At 35.0% G+C, this 25,510-nt stretch overlaps 4 protein-coding genes across 6 annotated transcripts; 1 reads left to right on the top strand and 3 right to left on the bottom strand.

Moving 5' to 3' along the window:
* Positions 1-3,885, bottom strand: LOC123225979 (mRNA-decapping enzyme-like protein). The gene is made up of 8 exons (XM_044650383.1): positions 3,643-3,885; positions 3,512-3,552; positions 3,389-3,438; positions 2,408-2,552; positions 1,959-2,015; positions 1,336-1,459; positions 782-1,243; positions 1-524 (listed from the first exon to the last, which is right to left on the bottom strand). The coding sequence occupies exons 1-8, from the start codon at positions 3,799-3,801 to the stop codon at positions 468-470; spliced, it is 1,095 nt and encodes a 364-aa protein (XP_044506318.1). The 5' UTR covers positions 3,802-3,885; the 3' UTR covers positions 1-467.
* Positions 3,886-8,224: 4,339 nt separating this feature from the next.
* LOC123212059 (casparian strip membrane protein 1-like) lies at positions 8,225-9,636 on the bottom strand. The gene is made up of 3 exons (XM_044631096.1): positions 8,895-9,636; positions 8,654-8,777; positions 8,225-8,575 (listed from the first exon to the last, which is right to left on the bottom strand). Exons 1-3 carry the CDS (start codon positions 9,152-9,154, stop codon positions 8,360-8,362), a joined length of 600 nt encoding a protein of 199 aa, XP_044487031.1. The 5' UTR covers positions 9,155-9,636; the 3' UTR covers positions 8,225-8,359.
* Positions 9,637-9,826: 190 nt separating this feature from the next.
* Positions 9,827-14,201, bottom strand: LOC123212044 (mitochondrial fission protein ELM1-like). Of its 3 annotated transcripts, none has more exons than XM_044631072.1 (11): positions 13,916-14,201; positions 13,644-13,776; positions 13,119-13,185; positions 12,869-12,965; positions 12,245-12,394; positions 11,972-12,098; positions 11,265-11,377; positions 11,124-11,187; positions 10,934-11,027; positions 10,719-10,827; positions 9,827-10,354 (listed from the first exon to the last, which is right to left on the bottom strand). In XM_044631072.1, the coding sequence occupies exons 1-11, from the start codon at positions 14,051-14,053 to the stop codon at positions 10,253-10,255; spliced, it is 1,194 nt and encodes a 397-aa protein (XP_044487007.1). In that variant the 5' UTR covers positions 14,054-14,201; the 3' UTR covers positions 9,827-10,252. The 3 variants fall into 3 exon arrangements, 2 of the variants coding, with proteins under 2 accessions (XP_044487007.1, XP_044487016.1); XM_044631081.1 differs by having other exon boundaries at positions 10,719-10,823; positions 10,966-11,027; XR_006501496.1 differs by having other exon boundaries at positions 10,966-11,027.
* A 3,967-nt stretch (positions 14,202-18,168) lies between these two features.
* LOC123222363 (protein argonaute MEL1-like) lies at positions 18,169-25,414 on the top strand. Its single transcript, XM_044645122.1, has 22 exons — positions 18,169-18,543; positions 19,361-19,566; positions 19,778-19,927; positions 20,010-20,143; positions 20,298-20,419; positions 21,601-21,701; positions 21,807-21,942; positions 22,036-22,152; positions 22,292-22,423; positions 22,517-22,588; positions 22,688-22,807; positions 22,892-23,042; positions 23,140-23,261; positions 23,345-23,482; positions 23,575-23,717; positions 23,803-23,865; positions 23,962-24,025; positions 24,324-24,450; positions 24,536-24,609; positions 24,707-24,801; positions 24,888-24,919; positions 24,997-25,414. The coding sequence occupies exons 1-22, from the start codon at positions 18,169-18,171 to the stop codon at positions 25,176-25,178; spliced, it is 2,856 nt and encodes a 951-aa protein (XP_044501057.1). The 3' UTR covers positions 25,179-25,414.
* The last annotated feature ends 96 nt before the right edge of the window (positions 25,415-25,510 follow it).

Here is a 25,510-nt window from a genome sequence, read left to right as displayed (position 1 = left end):
TAAATGTTAAAATGAACTTTATTTTAAATCACAAAAATGTCTAATTTACCCCTAATTTAAAAGTTACATTGACTAAAATGTTTCACTACAGCAAGACAAAATCAGAAAAAGAAAATGAGGAGACGAGTCCATGCACATTCTACCAGAAGTATTTGGATGCAGCTACTACAATTCTGAACAAGCTAATAAACTGATATGATATCCCCAGACCAGTGAAACAAGAAACCATATTCTTAAAGTTATGGTAATTCTCTAAACACAGTCCCTTGGAGCCCAACTTTCCAAGGGGATAGGAAGATTACCAAATAAACTCATCAATCGCAAAGCTTAGAAGTTAGAACAGAAATGGTAGGGCTGTCAGTTATTACCGATGTCAACGACGGAGCTGAAAGAGCTGTACACAATTGATCTTACAAGCATTTTAGTATTTGGTAACATCGCCACAGCCTAATAGTGCTTTACACTGCTTATGAGTGGTGTACTTTCAGCAATGCTTGATAAAACTGGTCTATAAATTGATCATCCTAACAGAAGGACAAATAGATCAGTCAAGGCCACAGCCAACAACTTCAACATAAAGGACAAAAGAGTACATTAGTCTGAACATCCAAAAGCAAAGGAGCATCTGTGTATTAAACATACTGATATTGTTTTGCCATTAACTCAAGCATGATAAACTGTATAAATTCACACTAGATTTATTTCCATTCAGTAGGCACAAAAATTATTTTATATATGAGAATGGATTAGGAAATCAAGAAAAACAAGAAGGATGGAATACCTGAACAAGCATTAGAAGTGCATCATGAACTTTCTCTCTGGTAATAAGATGTCTATCACTAGAAGTAGGGGCTCCTGCAGGAGTAAGAGATGGAGGTGGAGTAGGTGGTGGAAAGGGTTGAAGCATTGGAGTTCCATATGGGCGTTGCAGATTCAAGGGCAGTTGAAGAGCAGCAGCAGTTGGTATAGATGAAGTAGGTGGTATAATTAACGCTGATGAGGAAGGAGGTGCAAAAAATGAGGGTTTCACAAGATTAGTGACACGGTTACTACTACTGATTGGGTCAGGTGTGTCATGGAGAACAACTGTGGGCGATGAGGCTGAAGGAGCAAGGGACTGTACTTGTGGAGTTGGTGCAGAAGAGGGAACAGCAGTAGGTGCATTCGAGAACAAAGGAATGGTTGCAGAAGAATGATAGGGCTGCCTTAAATTAGGAGCATTATTTCCAACAGTACCAGCCGCCTGCAATACAAAAATTAAACATTTACTCAGGCCAGGAACACAATGGATACTTTAGTAGGCCAAAAGAATAATTTGGAACCATTAGCACCTACACTGAAGAAGTTTTCAAAAGATGGATCATCAGGAGGATCAGTGACAGTAGAGGCAGTTGATGTAGGCTCCAGAGGGCCTTCCATTATAGAGGGGCTTGGGACTGCTTCAAGTTCCTCAAACTCACTACAAGGTAATACGACTCACGATTGAGAAAGTAACAATAGAGTCATGCACCATGTTCTCAAGGACACATTTCTTGATCAACAAAATCATCAAGAATGTGAATATCTGATAGTATTACAATCTAGATTCATTTAATGTTGTCAAGTTTCTGAAAATTTAAAACAAAACAAGTTGGAATGTTACCAAGATCTTACAATTCTTTTTACACAATATTGAAACAGAGGAGAATAAATATTGAAAGAACTGATAGTTGAACAATTCATACTCCCCAATTCCACAACTTATTTCATGCCCAGCACACTTAATAAATTTTTTACATTATTAAAGTATTAATTTGGTACGTGACAATCTCATAAGAACTGGGGCAAAAGGAAATGCACCTCACCTATGATAAGATTTTACACATTGACAGAGAAATGATCCAAAAGAGATTAAGTTATAGAGATTCAAGAGCTAATTAAATGCTAATATTGGGTTCAGATTTACAAAAATTCATTACCTTTTGCTCACAGATACTTTTGGCTTTTGAGGAACTTTTGAGTATGCATTAAGAACTCTGTTGACAAAAAGAAAGGCATTAAAAAATTATCTTGACATCTTAAACACACTCGAAGGCTATATTGCAATTAATTTTTGAGCTACATATGCAAGCATACATTTAAGATTTCTTAATACAATCTACCCACACTACTTGCTACAAACTGCTAATAATTTTCATATCCTGAAAAGGTTAAGAAATTGAAGGCAAAAAAAGTTTACTTTGATATGCCACAATAGGTACCAAATGATGTATCACATCCATAGACATTGTTAATATTTTATTTCCTGTAATATTCAAATAAGAGCTTTCTGCCATATATTTTAAAAGTTCACTCAATTTTACAATCTCAAACATTCTGAATTCTTATTAACTTAGTAACACATAAAAACAATTGAGCAATACATTACCTACTAAAGAGATTTGCAACCTTGTCACATTCATGAGGATTATAAAACCAGATTCCATTAACTTCTTGGGATGCATTTCGGTATAACAAATATGGAACTTTAACTTCATACTCAAAATCTCCCAATATATTCTCCACTAGATTTTCTGTTTATAAGCAAGAAAAGGACAGAGAAACCAGATAGCATAAATGAGAAGAATGTAAATAATGCTAGCATCTACAAGAAGCACTTTGTCCAAATACTCAAACAACATGCAATTTTTCAGTTAAAAAAAAGGATTCACACTTATAATCCTTGATATAAGCCAGTGGTGGCACTGGTTTACTGTAATTTTGAAATAAGCTACTTTAAGTATTTACTGAAATTTAAATCAATAAAGGGATCAACCCTGAGTAACCCTAAGAAAGATGGAACTAAAATTTTGTAGTAATCACCACTTTTTCCAATTCCTAAATTAAAGGGTAAAAGACACTATGTTTTATCATGGTGCTACTGTTTTCAGATTGAGGCAATAATTAAGGCAAAAAGGGGGTTTTATTTTCCATACAACCTTCTTGAACCTAAACATAACTAATGCAACTTTTTAAACAAACATATTCTATTAATGGTCTAGAGCAAATAAAACTTTGTCAAAGAAAATACCTCTTGAGACTTGTAATTTGCTTATCAACCAGCCTAAATCATATCACTTACCAATGATAACCCGGCAATTAAAAACCAAAATGAGCAATAAAATCAGCGAGCAACCTCGAAAATGAAAAAAATTTCTAATCCATACAGAGAAGCAAATTTAACCAATAATATGGCATATATCCAATCACTAAATGCATTCAATGCTAAATCGTCTCTTTGTACGCTAAGACTCATATCCACCATCAGAACTTGAACTTCAACACAAATATTAATTACTCCATATAGTTCAAAATTCAAGAGGTAAACATAGCAACAAAAATGAACCTTATTCCTGATAAAAATCCAGACCTGTATTTCGTCGATTCATCACAATAAATTGAAACCGCGGCTGAGTATTCCTGAATAAAAAATATTAAAAAATTAAAAAAATTAAAACTTCAATTTAAATGCTTAAAATGGAAACAACATTACCGTTTAACCACAAAAAGAGATCCTTCAACATCCTTGCGACTCTGCAATCATCAGATACACAAAAGAAAAAATGAATAATTGATAATAGAAAATGAAAAAAAAAAAGGTTAAAACTTAAAAAAAAAAAGAACCCATTGATTGCTCTCGATGTTGAACTCATAGAAGGTGACGTGAGTGGCCGTGATCAAAATCTCTTCAATAAAAGGATCGATTCGCTGGAGTACAGTTAGATTTAGCATTTTCGTGCTTTGCTGGTCCAGATTCGGCATCAATTTTCCCGTCTGAGACATTTTCGCAAACCCAAAAAACCCAGGAGCTGAATTTTCTATCTTATTTTCCCGGGAAGTTTAATGAGGAGAGAGTGAAACAATTGTGTTAGAGTAAATGACAAAAATAACCTTGATTATCTCTTAAATTTATCTTGGGCCTGGGATCATTGATTAGCAATTGCTATAAACGAGACTTTAAAAATCGATTTGGTTTTAAATAATACCCTTTATACACTTTTTTTTTTTCAAAAATATTATATATTGAAAGATTTTAAAAATAATATTTATGATAATACATTATTATTATTATTATTAGAAATATTAAAATTTACTCTTAAATATAATTGTTTATATAAATCTATCATTTATTTTAGATATTAAATATTTATATTACAAAAATAATATTATATCTAAATTATTTTTATTTCAATTTGGGTAAAAGTAGAATTAACAAATCCCCAACCCATTAACCCTTCGGTAAGATTGCTAATTACTTTTCCGCCAACCTATTCTTTTGTAGATATATAATTCAAAATTTGGATTTTCAACTAAAAATCTTTTATTATCACTTACCAAATCCCAAATCTAACAAAAAAAATCCGACCATCAATAATCAAAGATTTGAGTTCTTTTTTAATATCTTTTTATAGATAAAAGAAAGATGAAATATGAAAAATGCATAAGTTTTTGTTTAATTGAATAGTAGCCAGGTTAAAGTTTATATGTAAATAGTAACTACCAATAATAGTTGGTTAAACGAGGGGTGTTTTTGAATTTTTTTAATTTGTGGTAAAAATATTTAAGTATTTATATGTGTGGTAATTTTGTATATGAGGTTGATTTTTTGAGCAAAAATTTCAATGTCCCTTATTATAATATGTTTTAATTTTATAAAAATAATATATAATTACATTTTGCATTATTATGTATGGAAAAATAAACATAAAAGAATGTAATGTTATGTATATATATATTTTATATACAATTTAAATATATAGATAATGTATATTTATGTTATTAAGTATTATTTTAGCTTTAATTTAGAATCATCCAATCATATAATGACTTATTATCTATATATCTAAATTATATAAATATAATGTAAACCACCATTTTATTACATAGAAAATTGATGAAGTTTTAGTGAACATTGGACTTTCAATGATAGAAGAATTTTTTAGTGACTTTCTTAAAATAATATATAAAATAATTGTTTTTCAAAATAGGTAAAATTTATATTAAAATCATGTTATTTTTAATTATAAATATTTTGCTTTTATAATTTTTTCACTTTAAGGAGGGAGCCGTTGACTCGGAGGCAGCATTACTTGTGTTGCAAGCAAACTCTTCTTTCTCCTTCATTGCACAAGGAGTTTGTTTCAGAAATAAATTTCTCTTTTTACGAATTTAACCCGCAATTTACGATTCCTTCATCTCTGTTTTCATGGCGTTTGGTGTCAAAACATTGGTAAGAAATAGTGGGTAAACAAGGATTCCTTGTTTCTTCTTTTGGGGCAGAAGCGGTTGTCCAGTGGTATCTCCCCTGCGGCTCCGGCGGGAGGAAGAACAAGCACAGAAAAAGCAGTGATGAAGCCTAGAACTATCTCTTGGTCATGAGATGGAGTCTGTGGTATGCAGATAAGACACTTCGTCACTGGGAATAGTTTATCACTCGCTTAAAACAGCCTGCAAAGCTTGCATGGATGAAGGAGTTCTTAAAAACGTCGTTTTTAGTGACCAAAATACAAAGCCTAAAGAGTCTTGTAATGAATCTTCACACGCGTTATGGTCAAGAAAGAAAAGGAAGAGGGAAAATTCAGAAAATTTAGAGGAACCCCAAAGAGGGAAATCATTGAAAGCATTGAATAAATTGACAAAGGTTGGAAAGTGTCAGAAGCCAGCCCGCATGCAAGTGATTTCTTGAACTTCAAGTTCAAGGTTTAATCTTTAGATTTGTAATGTCTAAGTCTAAATTGGCTGAAAATAAAGTGGTGACGCCTGGGGCATTCGTGTGTTATAGTGGGAATTTGGGTGAAGGAAGGATAAGTAGTACAGGGATTAAGCGTAAATGTTGCAATAAGGCGTTTACCATCAGTGATTTTGAAGCTCATGCGGGTAGCAAGAAGCATAGATGGGTTACTAATATTTTGCTTGAAGATGGGATTTCTCTATTTGACTGTCAATAGAAAATGTTGATCAATAAAGTGGTACAGAGAATTTATGTGATCAGATGGGAGATAATCATCATCAAGATGAGAGTCATGATGTGTGTTGTGTTTGCCACATTGTATGTGAATTAATAATATGTTATTCATGTCTCTCAAAATACCACGAGTTGTCTTGGCTTAAAGGATGATCCAACTGGAGATTGGGAGGGAAAATATGGGAAAACAATGCAGACATCTGTTAATAATGAAATTCTTCACACTTGGTTCAGTGGGAGAATATATTTCAAGTGGGTTGCCTGATGAGTAGAGGGAATGATAAGTTGAAAAATTATGCTCATGGTAAATGACTTTGCACTAACATATGTGAACATATTGTTGCTTACCTCCGTAAGATTTCAAGTATGCGCGTGTCACTAGGTGTGAATAAGTTAACCTGGAGATTATTGAAATCTAATGAGGTCTTAGAAGAGAACCAGCAGATGTTGAATGAGTTAATTGATGTTATGCAATTAGTGTTTGGAGCCAGCTGTGGATCCTCTGACCGGAAAAGATCTTGCTGAAGATGTTATCTTAATAAGCGAATCTGAAATGAAGCCTAAGAACTTTCAAGGATTTTACTGTTAGGAGTAAAGTGTACGTGATGAGGAAGGAGAAAAATGGAACAGATAGAAAGACAAGTGGCAACAAGCAGGAAGGACAGATGGTAGCTAACAAGGGTCTGGAAGTAATCTGGAAGGGACAGAGAACATACAGCAATCTTCAGAACAAACAGCGGTAGAATTAACAAAAGAAAAGGTGAGAAGAAGGCAACTCCCAGGAGGGACCATCAGAAGGGTTAGTCCGAAAATGGCATGCCTGGAGGGAAAGTCAACTGGGGAAAACAGAAAGGATATAGGCCTGGGAGAAAGGGAAGAAAAAGGGGAGGAGAAAAGAATGGAGAATTAGAGAAGGAGAGACCAGCCTCTCGAATGCTGGAGTGTGTTCATGTTCTGTGTTTATTCTTTTGTTAGCTAATGTAAAGATCCAACATTGGAATGGTACTGAATGTAATTGCAATCTGTTGATCAATATAATATTATTACTTTTGTTATATTCTCTGTTCATTACAACCGAAATTATATTACAAAATAGCAGCCTTGTGTTCATTGCGTTGGTAGAGGAAGCCACTGGAGTTGAGCCGAATCATTCTGGATTGTCCATCACCGGAACTGCAGGCACTGAATAACCCAGGTCTATATCATTTACACAGTGGCTTCGGAGAGGAAACGGGAAATTATTGTTGTGGTGGCAACTGTTAGACTATTTGGAGAGGTTGCTGAGATACCATTGGCTGCTACCAGGTTCAAGTATTGCGGTCAAGAAATATGTCGGAGTTTGATGGATGAACTTGAGAGGCAATGTTGAAATTGATATTGCCTGCAGCCCCTGTTGTGATAAAGACATGGATTACAAAGTTTGGGTTTTCAAAGTTGACAGAACGCAAGTGACTCAAGTACTCAAACTGTAACTTCCTGGATTCCCAGGACACAATCATGTGCCACAAGCTATTAATGAAAAAGCCCTCTGCAAACTTGTGCCAAGCAGGAGCAACTGGGTCAAAAACTGCAGATGCTGTTATAAAATTTGTCAGCTCCAGCCCTACCTCTATATTGCCTGGTTGCAAATTGAGGAGACAAGAGTTGTAAACCAAAAGTAATGAAATGTTTCAGAGTGTACATGTGAAGGAGGCTCTTTGTGGTCAATTAGCACAGCCTTCTTGTTTCAAACCTGATGAAATGTAATTTTTTTCAGACTTAGATATCTGCTTGCATGCTTTTTATTTGCTAATGCAATACAGATATATATTTTTTCAAAAAAATTGTAGCATCATCTAAACTTTCATCTGTCCCTTGGTTTTTACTTGTCAACTTACAAGAAGTGAAAGATAGGAATATTGAAATTTTCCATGTTGATACATTACAAAGTTTTAAGTTGGTACCACTGCATATGTGGTGCTTTTCTTCTTCAGATTGGTACTTTGATGAACGGAAAAGCACGGATGCTAGAGAAATTTTTTTATTGAGGTATAATGTTTGTTCTGAAAACCCTTCAAGTTTTTTAAAGCAGCATTCCTCATAAAATTTCCCTGAATGTGATAGCAGCATTGCTGCCTTGTATGAATTTGTTTGCATGTGTGGATTCTTCAGTAGAGAATGAATAGTCTGAAGAATTCTTTAGTTTGAATCAGAATACATTAAAGTGCAGATGATCAAAAGCAGTATTCAATGGGCTGATTCAACACACACACATTATATTCAACAGCAATTCCTCCAGTACGATGATATCACATTTACCAGTACCCTTATAAAATGAAACTCAAATTTCTGGACACAACAAAGGAATCATTTAAACATAAAAATCAATGTGCACTCTCAATGCCTTCGGAGAGCCAAAGCTGACAGCACCACCATTACCACAAAGAGCGCAACAGCAATGAAAGATGCCACCACAGCCCCGCTGACTTTCTGGCAGAAGTCTCCATATTGCTGACAAATAGCTAGCCAGTTGGTGTTTGTGTTTCCATTGTGTGCCAAATAAACTATGGCAGCAGCGGCTGCACCCGCAGCTGTGGTTAGAGTTAGTGCCACCTGCAATTTAAATTGAAACACCTTGTTATATATAGAAAATTTTCTTGTCACTCAATAAATATAATATTGAGAGCTTACAGTATCCAAAATGATCAGAAGGAGTCTTGGTCCAGTGGCATGTGGACGAACAATGGTTATGATGGAGAAGGGAAGTGAAAGTACGAGGTAGCCACCTACTATTGCCATTGCAATCACAAAAAACCTGCAAACATGAATTCCCTAAATGTTACAGCAGCATCTGTGACGGTTTTATGCATAATATGTTGAATTCTATGGTAAATTTGATGTTGCAATGTTGCATATGAGCAAAATATCATACGTAAAGGTGGGAAGATCATCATAACTAGCTTGAAACTGAAAGAACTGAGTGAAGAAAGGAAGAGTTTCATCACTAGTTCCCATAGCAGCAGCTGCAGCTAGAGTTGTCACTATGGCACCTATCCTCAAAAGGAAGTCCAAAATAGCCAAGCCCTTTTTGTATGGACTTTTTTCTGGCCTTGGAGCCGGCATAAGAGGCGCTTTTCCTTTAGCAGCAGCGCTTGATTCAGGGACATCAATGGTAGTTGAATCACTCCTCATTTTTTATTCGGGTGAGAGAACTTGAAGCTTGTGATGAGAAGTGGAGAAGGTTGGTGAATTAGACAAGTGAAATGTGTTGTGATGAAGATGGTTGAATGAAAGAGGGTTATATAGGCAAGCAAAGAAGAGTTTTGGTCAAGTTGTTTGGTTAATGGGAAGAAAGGGGAGTCGTTGATATGATACAAGAATGAAGAGAGGAGTAGGAATTCGAAGCCAAGTCAAGACAAAATCAGTCAACCAAACCATATTTTCTCCGTAATCCAATTCACTTTATTGATTTCTGTCACTCCGCTTGACCCTTCTTTATATGTCTCAAAACTTAGTAGTCCTTTTGTGTCAAATCTCAGAATAAATTGCCTCTATTTGAAAATACATTTAAAAAAAAAAAGGGTCTACCTAATTCATTCATCTGTTGTAGTAATTTTAGGTAAGTTTCCATTGGCAAGAGATAAATTCGAATGGTAGTTAATAAGCAATCTTATATTTAGCACTCATTTCCTGATATCAGATCTTCTAAGTAAACGTTTAACATCTCCAATTCGTCGAGCCCAATTTGTTAAAAATTCAGATAAAAAATTACACCACACTGCCTATCAGAAAATTACTGGAGTGGAGAAGCATGAGGAAGCAGTTTTTTGTCAACTAAAAGGTAGTAATTAAAGATCATGGAATGTAGTACAAAATTATTTGTCTTCCCATCATACTTGACTGGTTACTCCAGTCACTTTTCATTCATATCTCTCAAAACAATACAAAATCTCACCTGTGTTGAACAACAAATGAGTCATAATCGAAGGTGCAAGTAACTAGGAAAGCCTATTTGAAAGTTAACTGAATTCATCTTTCGGTAAAAGCTGGATGGAACACTGCCCAAATGTGAAATAAGCCCAAAGCACTATTATAAGTCGAAAGCCACCCAAAGGCTTTGTGCACGAACAAAGACAACGGTTTATGGGCAACTGTTTCAAGCAAATACCCATTCACCCCTTCTTTTGAATGAATAAAAGAAACACTTCTATTTTTCTTTCGCGATTTCCAGACCAATATAAGTAATTTTTAGACTCTACTAAGCTCACTAACCAATAAAAAGAATGCCAATCACGGATGTATTCTCCATCCCCGCTCAGCAAGTGCTGTATTAACCTGATTAGCAGCCTCTGCGAGGTCATTCAGTGGAGAATAGCTCCAGTTCTTAGATATCTGTAAAATCAAAACACATATCAGTTACAGTAAATTGTAGTGAATTCAGGTGAAAGCAACCAAAAGTCACCAGAAAAGTTGTACTGTTAAATCCAGTTGTAGTGATTTTAAAAGACACTAAATAAATTATAGAATTCACTAAGCATTCATTGTTTACTTGACACTTAATTTGTATTATGATTGAGCAAAACAGAAAAAGTAAAAATCATTACACGGGGTAATATATCATTGCTAACGAGCAATGACAGCTACAAAAGTGCAACTCCAAAAGGACAAGAAAGATGCATAATCTATCTGGCCAAGCTGTAGGTTTAAATTATACTTGATGTAAGCCAAACATAGAGTAGGAAAGCTGGCAACTTACATCCTCTTTACCAGTGAATGGTCGAACATATCCTCTCTCCAGAAGAGACTTCTGGAAGTCAGCAAACTTCCATGTACACTGCTCAGCTCCAACAACATAAACAGGCTTCCTATAGGATAAAGAGTACAAGTACATCATACATATTTCTAATCAGATATATAAAACTAACCTTAAATTATTAGAGGTTTCCCCTCAATATCATACATCAAACATACCCGGTACTACAAGCCTCACTCAACATACTTACAGAATCAGCTGTGATGACAAAAGCATCTGCCAAAGCTAGATGGCCCATATGAGGATTTGGATCTATACAGTTTACATAAAAAAATAAAAAAAATAAGTAATCTCCCTCATCATGTAAAGTTGAAAATATTTTCTCAAAACAATGTATAAGCTGATTACCTTCACTGTTCCAAACATTAACCTTTGGGTTATTATGAAATTCTTTGATTATAATCTTAGCAACCTGTCAATAAGAATGCTCAGATGTGGTGAGTCCTAATGAAGAAAATCAGCATAAGAAACTGCTAAAGAAATCGATACCTTCTCTGGTGTTCTTCTGGAGAAGGATATTCTGACACTTCCACAACTCCAGAGGACATCCTGCAGCATCGAAGTCAACTGCTTTGCAAGATCAGCACCATACAGACAGTTGCCTATGAAAAAGTAATATTACAAAGCTTTTTTGCATGAGGTAGTCATTGTTCAAAGTGAAACAACATATGTAAAATATGCATATGTTCCCTACACAATGTATGAATGGAGAAACAATTTTTTATCAAGGCAACTGCTTTACACAAAACATATGATTGGGAAGAAAAAAAAGCATAAATGACTTTCTTATATGGTCCAATTCAAATGATTTACCATATTCAGTATTAGGAACACTCCTGATCTCCCAAAATTCTTAAAGCCATAAAAAAAAAAATTACAAAAGATCAAAGAGAAAATGATTTTTTTGAAGACTAATGCAAAGAAATTTCATCCATTTTTCCTCAAACATTTTCAGATCAACTTACTGTACTTAACCTGATATTACTTTAGGACCAAAGTGAAATTTCCTGAATTCAAGTGTGGAACAATGACTTCTGGTGATAATATCTATTTAAAGGGTGCTAATTCATATATTCCTGAAAATAATCTGGTCAAGGCCAAGCAACAATGTAGACAGTGGAATTTCAATGAGATCATCCCCTCAAAAAAAGAGAAAACAAAACACATGATAAATTGTTATAACTACAGCACATTACTTGTAGGACCTCCAACATTGACCACCAGCAAGGGCTTTGGAAGCAATGCCAACTCATCATGCCAGACAGAAGCAGCACGCCTCAGAGCTGCAGAGTCAGCCTGATGAAGAGCCCCAACTGTGAGAACCTGAGATTGAAAACCAAAAAAAAAAAACTGAGGTACATAATCATAATTGTAATAGACTATAACCAGCACCTATTATTAAATGTAAATACAGGTTCCCTATTGTGGTGAATCCAAGTAAACAGGAATACTAAAACCAAGGTACATACCACATGTCTACCAGGGGGTTCACATGGAGTTATCCACCTCCTTAAAAACCAAGGAATTTGTTCCTGGGCATGAGGAGTCAATGGATAATAATCATGACGAGGAGTAATCACCAAATCAAACCTGCTCAGCTGTGACCTTGGATGTTGTATCTGTAAAATGATTTCCAAGAAACCAAATAGAACCATTTGTATGTGGTATTATCTTGCATGCCAAAGAGAGTAGCCAAGACATAATATCACATACTATCTATAGTAATATATAGCAAAACAGTCACATTAAATCAGTAAAAAAAGCAATAAAAGAACAAGATCGCACAGAATCTTGTTACTAGATGCAAGAAATAAAACAAAAATACAAATAACATATTGAGTCCTATTTTCTTAGCATTTGTGCTGCCAGGATAACTGCATCCAGCAAAATGAGTTAATACACAATTCTGAGGAGGAATGCTGCAGACAGGGAACAAAAAATTCTAGCACCTAGATTCATGAGAAGCATAAGAAAGCGTGAGCAAGCACTTCAAAAAACAAGAGTTTGCATCTTTGCCTCCATTTTCAGTATTGGTATTATGTAAATGCTAGTTCACAAAGCATTAAGTGAAAATAAAATAAAAACAAATTAACCTGAATAACAAAAACATTTTCTGGAGCCAACTGTTTTATAGAGCTTGCAACAGAAATGGTATCCCGGCCTGATGCAACCACCAACAATGGGCCATCTCTGAAACACGTAGTGACAGACAATCCATCAATAACTACAAGAACTGGAAATATTTCACTGCCTGTAGAAAGCATTAATTAATTGTTCCAGATTTTGCTTTAATCATAGAAGGCATTAACCATAGAGGCAGCAAAAGGCAAAAAGGGCACGAACTTTTCAAATGTTTGATGGGCCATTCCAGCAATCTGCTTTGCATCAGCTTCCAAAACTACTGACAAGTCTGCATTAATCCACCCAAAGTGTTTTTTTCCCAGTTAACCCGATACAAAATCTCCAGGCTCAATTAATCAATGGAGTAACATTTCCTCCCCATTCAACCACTCATTTATGGCATAACAAAATGATTGAGTAGTCCAGATGGAGAGGAAACGTTACCCCTCTAAGACCATGATTTAATGGTCCTAATAAGAGTAGAATTACCTCACAAAGACCATGATTTAATGGTCCCAATTAGAGGTAACATTACCGTATTGACCACAATCTCCGAATGGATTTTGTACTATACAGGAGAATAACATTGTTGGTAAATATCACACTTGCAACATAAAACTTTAATAGTTAACGTTGACATAGGATTTGTACAGCAACAAATCATATTTCGTTGCATGTCACAAGCGAGGCTTTTGTGATTAAAAAAACCAGTATTCGAAATATATTAACTGAGAGAAAATTTTTTACCACTTTTGGGAGCTATAAATCGAAATCTTGAATCACCACAAATTCGTTTTATAAAATAGCCAACTTTCTTGTGGAGAGAAACCGGAAGCCAATGAAGCCACTCATTGATTCCACCTCTTGGCCTCGTAACACGCTTAAGAATAAACAAAATCAAAACAATTCATTAACATTAACAATACCAATTATAAATAGCACTATTTTGAATAATCAATATCTAAATAACAGTTCAGTACTGACCAACTGTTACATTACAGAAAAATGAAATGACTCACAAATAAGATATGCCGACGTGAGAGTCCAAGCGCGCGAACCAAGCCGATACACTGATTCTCGGCGCCTGAGAATCCGTTACCGATTACAACCGCTCGTCTGATTCTGCCATAACTGCCGCCGTCGAAGGTCTCCTCCATTGCTGTAAATGAAAATCCGCCAGGCGGCTTGGCGAGCCCACCTGCTTTGTTCACTCTAGACGACAAGGCGGGTTTGTCTCGGACTCGGAGGATCCAAATTCTTCACTTGGATTACTCGTTATGCCCAAATAATGTAAAAGCATCACTTTTCAGCAAAAACAGAAGACTCGACAGTAGTAACTAAGTCTATTTACTGTTTAGAAATATGATTAACCCGAAACACTCAAAATTTATCGTATCCATAATTTGGTATATGTAGAATATTAAATTTAAATTTTATCTATAAATTATTAAAATTAATTAATTATTAAAAATAAAATTATTATTTAATTAATAATATATTACAAATAATAAAATGTTATTTATTTTTTTAATTTAAAAAATTAATAATTTTTTTATAATTAAATTTTGATAGTTTACTTTTTTTTTCTAAAATTTCCTTCATTTTTTTCTCCTTTCTAACATTTTCTCCGGTCAAAGTAATTGCCTTTGTGTTTGGACAAAGATGAATCATTGCATAAAATCTCAAAAAACCTCCAAAACTTGTGCTAACAAATTAGCTTAGCCCTTCCAGCATGTAATTGGGGGGGTTTTCGTAATCTTCTTATCTGATGAAGTTTTTTTTTTTTTAAATATTCTTACACAACACGTGTATTTTTTTACGTAGGCCTGCGTATAATCACGACAATAAACTGAGGTTACATAATGTTCTCACTAGGTTTGCCTAAAGTCTCAACAAATACAATTTTTTTTCGATATTTTACATTTACTTCAAAAATCATTAATACTATGCAATTAAGGCTAGATTTGAAATGAATTTATTCGGACCGAAAATAAACTTTGCTTGAATGAGCTGGAGCCCGAGTCGAGCTTACCTTAAGTGTGTCTGAGTATGAACGCGAACCTAAATTTTAAGCAAAAAATGAATACGAATCTGAACCTAAACATTAGTTGAGTGAGTCAAGCTTGGCTCGTGAGCCGTTCACTCAAATGAAAAAATTTTAACTTATAATAAATGACATCGTTTGTTCCCTAAAATATGAGTCTAAATCCGAGCTATCAAGCTTGAAATGCCAGCCTAAAGCCAATCAAAGCGAACCTGAGCCAGAATACACGAACCTGAGCTAAATGCAAACAAATCCCAAACACTAAAATTATGAAATGAACCAAACACAAACATGTGTTTAGCGAGCTCAGTGAACCCGAATCTTAGCCTAAGCTTGGGCCACTGAAAATGAGTGAAAAACAAGTTGGGCCCTATTTAGGCTCGGCTCGACTTGGATCCAACCCTATTTGCAATATAAGTTTCAATTTCGTTAACATTTGAGGATCATTAATGATTTGTTTGGATCTTTGTTTTAGAGCACAACATTAAGGATACATTAAAAGTTAAGGGTTCGACAAGACAATCCAATGAATTTGTTGATACATTCTCAACCTCTCACCATTTTATAACCCAAGTGTGTACAAGAGGTCACAAAGATAGGATGGACAAGATACACAAAAAGTTGATCGACCATTAGATGAGGCTATTTGTAGAGACTTGTTTTGGGAGCTTCTTAGTGTTAGATGCATTCAAATTTAGTGGTGTTTTGGTTCATTCAATAATATTGTGCCAAAAAGAAGTAAGAGACTGATGAGTTTTCGTTTCATTTTAGTGGGGTTCAACATATATGAGTTCGGTTTAATTAAAGATGTCAATTGTGGGCTATAGCAAATTAATGGGCATAGGCAAACAGTAACGAGCCGGGCTGGGCCTGAGGCCCAAACAGTAACGAGTCGGGCCGGCCTATTAAAATATGAAGGCCCAAGGCCCGGCCCATATAATAACAGGCTTTAATTGGGCTGGGTCGGACCTTAATTGGGCCTCTATTTAATCATAAATAATAAAATTATGATATATAATAAGATTCTCAGGAAGGGAAGCAACTGTCGTCATTGAATTTATTTGATATTAAATCTATTTGTAATATTTTGTAATGATAAAATTAAAATAAAATAAGATTTAAAATATAATAAAATAATTAAGATTGAGAGTTTGAGATATTGAGAGATTGAGAGTTTGAGAGATTGAAAGTTTGAGAAATTTATAATTGTAATTGAAAGTAAAAATTAAAAATTTAATAGGTTTTTATAGGGGAAAAATTAAATTAATCAAATTTTTTTTTTTTAAAAATTAAGCAGACGCTGGTCTGCTTCTCTTCTGCCTTCTGCCTCAAGGAAAAAAATTAAGCAAAAGCAGCTCCTGCTGCCTTGCGGCAGAAGCAAGGAAATTTTTTTTTTAAATTTTTATGAACAGTATCATGCTGGGCTGGGCCAGCCCATGGGTTTAATATTAAAGTCCAAAGCCCGGCCCGATAAGTCCATGGGCCTGGCCCGACGTGCTACAGTATGGGTCGGGCTTTGTCGTATCCGGGCTTTTTTTCATGCTTCGGGCTGGGCCTCCATTCGACCTGACCTAATTAACGTGTCTAGGTTTAATGATCAATTTGATATATAATTATTATATCAACCTTTTCGAATACATTTTAACATCAACGGCCAATAAAATACGAGATACATAATTTTTAAATAAGAGGTTGGTACTCTATGATGATTTGATAAATATTTTTTAGAATGCCATAAGAGGGACAGTATTAAAGATATTGCAATGTTAGCACTATTATGTTGTCTCTACGTGATATTATTGGGTGTAGATTTGTACAAGGTGATAGAAACCTTCAACTAGTGGATTACCTGCCTCACTTTTACAAATTCCCATGGGGTATAAGGATGTGGAACCTGATAGCCCCATCACTAACAAAAACGAATCTTCAATGCAACAACAAAGCTATTATTAACAAAAATAAGATTTTTATTTTACTATGTTTTTTTTAAACAAAGTTAATGTAATTTCTATAAATAATGAAAATCTAAAGGGAAGTGTTACAGTTATTAATTTGGAAAATGGCCATTTGGAAACTGAAAAAGTAATGGAAATGTGATCATTTGGAAAATGGTAGATATACTTCGTATTACAATTATTAATTTAAGTCATAAGTATAGGTTATTGGACTTTTGATAGAAGGACTCCATTAACTTATTTGATGTTAAATAAAAGAAAGGCAAACTCATTAACCTAATTGATTTTAAATAGAAGAAAGGCGAAGGTCCCCCTTTTTTAGTGAATTTAAAAAAAAGCGTAAAATAGTTGACACCTCTTCTGCTATACATTCTGTAAATTGGAAAAGGAAGACATTGCTAAGAATTGATAATAAATGACCTCATCTTCAATTCTTTGTGACAAAACAACAAAAATGGGTTTGTATTTTTTTTTGGTTAACTGAGAATCGTGTCCGTATTTGTTTGTAACAAAACAACAAAAATGTATTTTTTTTTTAATCTGGGATTTTTTTCATATTTATTGAATCAATAAATTTAGAATATAGTGGTCAAACTCATAATCACTATCTCAGATAAGTCAAAGTTTTATAAACATAACAAATGTTTAAATTCAGACTTTTATTTTGAAAATTTTAATACTTATTAGTTTTATTGATTTTTAAGGTCAAAATAAATTTGTTTTAATCTTTTGTTTATAAATTATATAATTTTATAGCTTATTGTGATTGAATTAAGCAAAATTGAGCACTATAATGAAAATTTGTAATTATGTAATTTTTGTGATATTACGGTGATTTTGGTAACATTTGAATTGCGCGGCATGGCACATACCTTAACGTGGTCATTATTGGATGCAGCAAGTGATGTGATTCATTCTAAAATCTCTGCTTCACACCGGCGGTGTAGCTCCTCTTTGAGCTAACCAACCATCTGCACGCTTAAGAGAAATCTGTTACCGTGTATATGAGCTTTATCACTTGCCGATATACACTCAATCATCATCCCACAAAAATGACAAATCAAATCTGTGGTTCCACGTATCATTGTAAAACTTCATCATCTGAAATGAACCATGCTGTTAGAATGGAAACTAAAGCATAATAATATAGCAAACCTCTTTATAACGACCTCCCTGTTTGTCACCATTCACCAGAGAGCTAATTCACTCGTTCCATTTTTCTAATCACTGTTCTTCTTCGGTTTTCACTGTCACACACATTATCTCTGGTGAAATGAAAAGTCAAGCTACTGGATCACGTGGCGGCTCGCAGCAGCCAGCTCAGCGAAGTAAAGCCCGCCGAGGACGAAGCAGCGACGGAGCTCGTCCGGTGATGCCTGCTTCACCGCATGTGGCGGGCTCTAGCTCCTCTTCCTCGTCTACGACGAGCCAACTCGGTTCCGAGATTGATCAACGGCTCACTCTCCAAGCTCAAAAGCCGAAAGTAACTCCAGCTCCGGCTCCTAAACCCCAGACACCGGCCTCTTCCAAAGCATTGGAGGTGAAATTTGCTCCGAGGCCTGGTTACGGTAAATCTGGCGCTCGCTGTGTCATTAGAGCTAACCATTTCCTGGTTGAGCTCAAAGATAGAGATCTGCATCATTATGATGTAAGTATTTCAATACGTTTTATGTATTTGGCTAGCGCTGGCTCTTTTTTTTTTTTGGTTATTAACAAATTTTGCGTTTCCTGATAGCGTTATAGTACTTTTCTGATTTAATTTCCTTGCTGGTTAGTCGCGTACCATTGTGATCCAAATAATCTTGTAAGCCTTATTATTTGCATTTCTGTGGCTCTTTGTGTTTGGTGATTAATATTTGCTCTCAGTTTGATGTAATGGCTCCATTAAGTTGCAAAATTCTTAGAAAATGGTAGAAAAAGCATGGAAAATATGGGAAGATATTTCATCATTATTTGTTATCAACTTCAAATGCTAAAATGTTTTTCATTAATTTTGGTACATGTAGGTGGGATATTCTTACGTCTGTCGGGGAATTTTTCGTACGAATAGGCCGATTTCCTTTTGGTGTTAATATGACTTAGATCTCTTGTTTCTTTCTTTCAAGACTATATTATGCTTTTCTATTTGATTGTCTCATTTTTATAGCGTTGTCAGTAGCCGAGATGCATATATACTTGATTCTATTGAGGAGGTTATGTTGGCATCTCTCATTCACTGTTCTGAACATCTTAAGTTGTTTCCTTATTCTTTCAATTGTTACGAAGAATGTTTACCTTTCTTTGCTCAGCTTCATTCGCAGCCATTCTTTTGTAGTATGGCTTGTATTATAAACTTTTGTTAATTCTTCATATGTACTGATTAAATTTTTTTTTGGTAAGTATGTACTGATTAAATTATTGTTAATATATTAGTTCAAAAGCAATACAAGTGTATAAGCGTCAGTTATGGAACTTGTACCGTACAGGTTTCAATAACACCTGAGGTCACATCTAGAGGAGTTAACCGGGCTGTGATGAAAGAACTGCTTAATGTGAATGGGAGGATGCACTTCAACGATCGCAAGCCTGCATATGATGGCAGGAAGGGTTTTTACACTGCTGGAGCTTTACCCTTTACCTCAAAAGATTTCGTGGTTAAGTTGATTGACAAAGATGAAACAGGAGCTATAAGGTACTTTTTTCTACTTAATTGGCATACGTTTTACTTGGATTACGTTAGACTATGATCTAAAAAGTAAAACATATATCTCAGTGTCTTTAGATCTGATCTGATGTACTAAAACGTATTAAGAACTGGATTATTTTTCCTTTTTATGTTGTCCTGTTACTACACTATCATTATTTCTGTGGCTTGGAACTGATATTTTTCCTTTGCACAACAGAAAGGAGAGGGAATTTAAAGTAAGCGTGAAGCTGGCTTCTAGACCTGATATTACTCACTTGAGGCAGTTTCTACAGTGTAAGCTGAAAGAGGCACCGCATGAAACTATACAAGTTCTCGATGTGGTTCTTCGGGAAACTCCTTCGGAAACGTAATTTTCTTTGATCTGTTGTTTTCTTATTGAAATTCTAAATTTTGTATTAATCTAATTTTTAATGTTTTTCCTGATACAGTTGTACAGTTGTTGGGAGGTCATTTTTTTCTTCTAAGTTGGGCCAGAAAAATGAGATTGGTTTTGGTGTTGAATGCTGGAAGGGATTTTATCAGAGCCTTCGCCCCACACAGATGGGAATGTCGCTGAATATGGGTATTTTTTTTCTCTTAAAATCTATAATACGGGCTTCAATATACTTGAATTATTTTAATTAGAAATTTAAAACTTAATCGGGAAATTCCTTTTCCGCAATTGAAGTTTCTTGTTAAAATTAAATTTCTCTAAACTTTTGAGTTTCTTCTTGTAGATGTGTCAGCCACATCTTTTTATGAATCTACTCCAGTCATCAACTTTGTGGTTAAATATCTCAATCTTGGAGACCCAATCAGAGCAGCCACAAGGACTTTCTCGGACAGCGATCGCATCAAGGTACTGTTTTAATTTATGTTTTTCCCAGGCCAAAAGACTTTTTCCCACCCAAGGTAAATAAAAACCCTGAATGAGTCGCTCAAATTTTGAACACTTAAATAATTGTCTATCTATTAATTTTAATTGTTATAATCAAATTAAATAATTATTTAAAAATTTTTCTTTAAATAAAAAAATTTATTTTTTTCTTTAATTTTAAAAATTAATCATTTTTTTCTAGTTTATTTAAACAAACAAAAATTAATTTTTTATCCCTTTATCTTAATTTTAAAAAATTAATCTTTCACATTTTTTAGGGTTATTTATTTTTGAGTGAACGTCACACCCCTCAAACTTTGAAATATTACTCTTACACTCCAAAAACTTCATTCCATCTTTTCAACAACCATTCTTCTTGACATTCTTCTCTGATGACATCTTCCTTCCCTTTTTGGTTGTTTTCTAATACGAAAAATATTGAAAATCTGATCAAAATGGTTGAATTTTTGCACATTAATCTGTGAGAAAATCACACAGATCTGTATAATGATATGTGCCTCGATGGATGCACAAATTGGTCAGACGGTGTTGCATAGACGTGGGCGTGGTCCATGCAACGCCCTTTGGCTGATCTATGTGTTCACCAATGCATAGATCATCTCACAAATTTGTGCGATTTTCACACACTATGCGTACAAAATCCGATCATTTCAATCAGATTTTTAGTGATTTTCGCATAAAAAAACCACCAGTGAGGGAGGGGAGATGCCATCGGAGAGAAACGTGAGGAAGAACAATTGCTAGAAATATTGAATAAAGTTTTTAGGATGTAAGTGTAATATTTCAAAATTTGAAGGAGGCGATTGTTCATTTTAAAATATAAAATTCTAAAAACATATATAATGAATAATTTTTTAAAATTAAGTTTGAAGAAAAATGATTAATTTTTAAATTTAAGAGAAAAAATTAATTTTTATTTATTTAAATAAAAATCTTTAAATAATGATTTTACCCTTAATTATAATAAATAAAATTAACAAATAAATTGATATTTAAATTTTAAAAAATTAAAAAAATGACTTTGGATTTTCACTAAACCCTGTGGGAATAAGTCTATTAGCCTTTTTGCCCTTTATAATGGTTAGTATTATTCAAATCCTTCAGAGTCGTGTTAACAGAATCTCTATTTTGACCTCCTTCAGTTGAAAAAGGTTTTGAGAGGAGTTAAAGTAGAAGTTCTTCACGGAAAAGCAAAGCGTTATAAAATTTCAGGCATTACATCCTTACCAACGAACAAGTTGACGTAGGCTTCACCATTTCTATGACTTCCATGTTGATCCCTTCTCATTTTTCTTAGGTTTAATGTCAGGTTTTATAACTCAGTTTGGGTATCCCTCTGTCTTTCTAGATTTGCTTCTGCGGATAAGAAACAGGAGTTCGTTGTACACTATTTCCAAGAGAAATACAATATCTCACTTCGCTATGTTTCCTGGCCATCACTTCAGTCTGGCAATGATTCTAAGCCGATTTTTCTGCCTATGGAGGTTAATTATAATACCTTTATTTCGTAATCATTCTGAAATTAAATTTCTGTTCATATTTTTTCATAACTTAGTTACCATTTCATTTACATGCAGCTGTGCAAGATTGTTGAAGGGCAGAGATATTCGAAAAAGTTGAATGAGAGACAGATAACAGCCCTCTTAAGAGAGGCCTGTAAGCGGCCTAGGGAGAGGGAGGAGTGTATTCGGAAGGTTGTTGCCTTGAGAACTTGTTTAATTTACTTTTTCTCACGAATGCTCTGAATTTCAGTTTAAAGGTTGCTGATTTATTTATTTATATATGTTTTGCAACTCTTCCATCTTTTGTAATGATATCTTATGCTTGATGCAGATTGCTAGTTTTAATGACGGTGAAAGCCATAAGTTAGCTAATCAATTTGAAGTTGATTTGAAGAAAGAATTTGGAGTCTATGTGAAGAAAGAACTGGTGTGCATAGATGCCCGAACGCTTCCACCACCTGTGGTAATGACCTGCTGCGTTACTCTGCTCAATATTTAATATTTTCTCCGCTTTGCAAGTGATATTAACTTTCCACACTGTGATTGTTCATGTCAGCTTAAGTACAGTGATTCTGGAAAAGATAGGACAATCAGGCCACAGGTTGGACAGTGGAACATGATCAATGCGGTAAATACTAGTTGTTTTGCTTATTTTGATACATTTTCAAACTATTTCGACAACTGTTTTCGAGTGCACCCCTCTTATAAGCTATTAATTTCTGTGTAGAAAATGTATGACGGCGCTGCTCTGAAGTTCTGGACATGTTTGAATTTCTCCAGCTTGAATATACAAGTAGCTTCAAGCTTTTGTAAGGATTTAATCACCATGTGCCGCAGCAAGGGGATGGTAAAGCTGTCGATGTCTTTACACATTGTTTTATTTTCCTTGCCTGGATGCTTATTACAATTTAACCAATTGATATTTTCCTAGGATGTGAATCCTTGTCCTGTACTTCCTATCTGGACCCGTTCTTCCAATCAGATAGAGAGTACACTATTGGATGTTCACCGCGCTTGCTGTGATGAACAGAAACCACTTCAGCTTTTGATTATCATCCTCCCTGATATCACTGGAACTTATGGTAATTATGTCTAACTGAACTAATGATTTTTTACCAGTAAAGTTTACCCCATTTAATCTACTAATGGATGCAATGCAATTACATCTGTGCTTGACAGGTAGAATCAAAAGAGTTTGTGAAACAGAGCTTGGTATAGTTTCTCAGTGTTGTCAACCCAGGCATGCTAGGAAGTGCAACCCACAGTACCTAGAAAATTTGGCCTTGAAGATTAACGTGAAGGTTTGTTATGTTCCTGTCTTGGTTTAAGTTCTTAATCTCGTTGGACATTTCAAGTTTTAAACATTGATCAGTGGTGTAAATAGCGTGGAGGACGAAACACCGTATTAGAGGATGCCATCCAAATGCGAATTCCTCTTCTGTCTGACATTCCCACAATAATCTTTGGTGCTGATGTAACGCATCCACAACCAGGAGAGGATTCAAGTCCTTCAATCGCAGCTGTATGCGGCACTTTTCTCCTTCAATCTCTCGTATTAAGTAGTGAACCAAATTTATGAAGAATGTTTGAATTAAGTAGTTTCATTAATTTTAGGTTGTGGCATCTATGGACTGGCCAGCATTCACCACCTATAGAGGCCTTGTTTCTGCCCAGAACCATAGAGAGGAAATCATTCAAGATCTCTATAAAATTGAACGGGATCCTAAAAAGGGATCAGTCCATGCTGGGATGATTAGGTAAGATTTAAATATGCTTTATCGGTTAAAGTTTTTATCAACATTATCTCCCTAAATATTGGCACTTTCACCTCCATACTTCTAGGGAACTGCTGTTTGCATTCAAACGTTCAACAAATCGCAAGCCAGGAAGGATAATCTTCTACAGGTTTGTAAATCATAATCGATTTCTATACTGCAAGATACTAAGTTCTGATATTTGTTTTGGAAGATTAATTACTTTGTCTTTTATTCTTCACAATAGAGATGGTGTCAGTGAGGGTCAATTCAGTCAAGTTCTGCTCTATGAGATCAATGCTGTAAGAAAGGTAAACTGCTGTTGTCTAATCAATGTATATATGCTAGAAACCTGTCATCTTATCACGATTTCATTCTTATCTGTTGAATAACAAGCTGAACCAAGTAACTCAGAGGATAAAAGCAGCAAGTCACCGGACTTGTTCTTCGAAGATTCCACAAATTTGTTGAACAAACCCTTCAATAATATAGACCTGAAAGTAAAATGTTTCTGGTGAATCAATTCTATGTATGGACAACGTTACAGATCAATTTTAACATTTTCTTTTGACTTTTTTGTATGCTGAATTGTATACAATCTCTCTTCAGGCTTGCCAATCTATAGAAGAATCATACCTACCTCCAATTACCTTCATCATAGTGCAGAAGAGACATCACACTCGTTTCTTCCCAACAAATTCTGCCCAAACAGACAAGAGTGGCAACGTCCTACCTGGTTTTTATCATTGCTTTCTTATTGTAAAAGTGATCTCTAGTTCTATTTCCACAACTTGCTTAATATAACCCCTTGCCGTGACCAGGAACTGTGGTCGATAGAATGATATGTCACCCATCCGAACATGACTTCTACCTCTGCAGTCATGCTGGAATTCAGGTAGTCATTATTTATCTATATACACACACTTTATAATATTTATTCTATTTCCATTTTATTTACTGGAAGGGTGCACTTATGATGTACTTGTGTGCAGGGAACAAGTCGGCCTGTCCATTACCACGTTCTTTATGATGAAAACGGATTTAATGCTGACTCCTTGCAGATGCTCACCAACAGCCTTTGTTATACGTAACTTTTCTGTATCCGGAATCTCCAGTTTTGTACATTATATAAGTGCAATTTTAGTAGCTCTTCTTTTTTTTTTCTTTCAACAGCTATGCAAGGTGTACAAGGTCTGTCTCAGTTGGTAAGTTCCTTAATTATCTTCCAAACTTTCCTGCATTGATCTCCCTTATAAATTTTTGTTCCACATCATATGTTTAGCTCCTCCTGCATACTACGCGCACTTGGCTGCATTCAGAGCTAGATACTACATTGAGGGAGAAAGCGGTGGAGGATCCGACAATGGATCCGGCAAAGGACCAGCCGTCTGGAAGGAAGCTGCTCCTGTTCGGCCTCTTCCTCCTATTAGCCCCAATGTCAAGAATGTTATGTTCTATTGTTGAACATACGTCCAAGAAGATCATACATATCTGTAGCACATCTTAAGTTTGTTCCGCCCTTGCTTAGTATTCAGAACCTCAAACTTATTAAGTTTTCACGTAAACTTGTCTAACGTCGTAGGAGCATGCATATTTTGAGAAATCGAGTTCCTTGAACCTAAATAGTTTTGAAACCTTGCATTATGTTCATCAGCTATGCCGTACATGCCAAATGAATTTTAGTGACTGATGTTCCTAAACCCTTGCCACAGTGCTTCTGCACAATACGAATTCCAAATCGTAAATGCAATTTAAAAACTTGGTAACCCTTAGTTTCTTTAATTTGAGAAGCAGCC

This window comes from Mangifera indica, chromosome 1 (assembly GCF_011075055.1).
Source record: "Mangifera indica cultivar Alphonso chromosome 1, CATAS_Mindica_2.1, whole genome shotgun sequence".
Lineage (NCBI taxonomy): Eukaryota > Viridiplantae > Streptophyta > Magnoliopsida > Sapindales > Anacardiaceae > Mangifera > Mangifera indica.
Note: the sequence above shows the minus strand (reverse complement) of the source record. Positions and strands in the feature narration are given on the sequence as shown.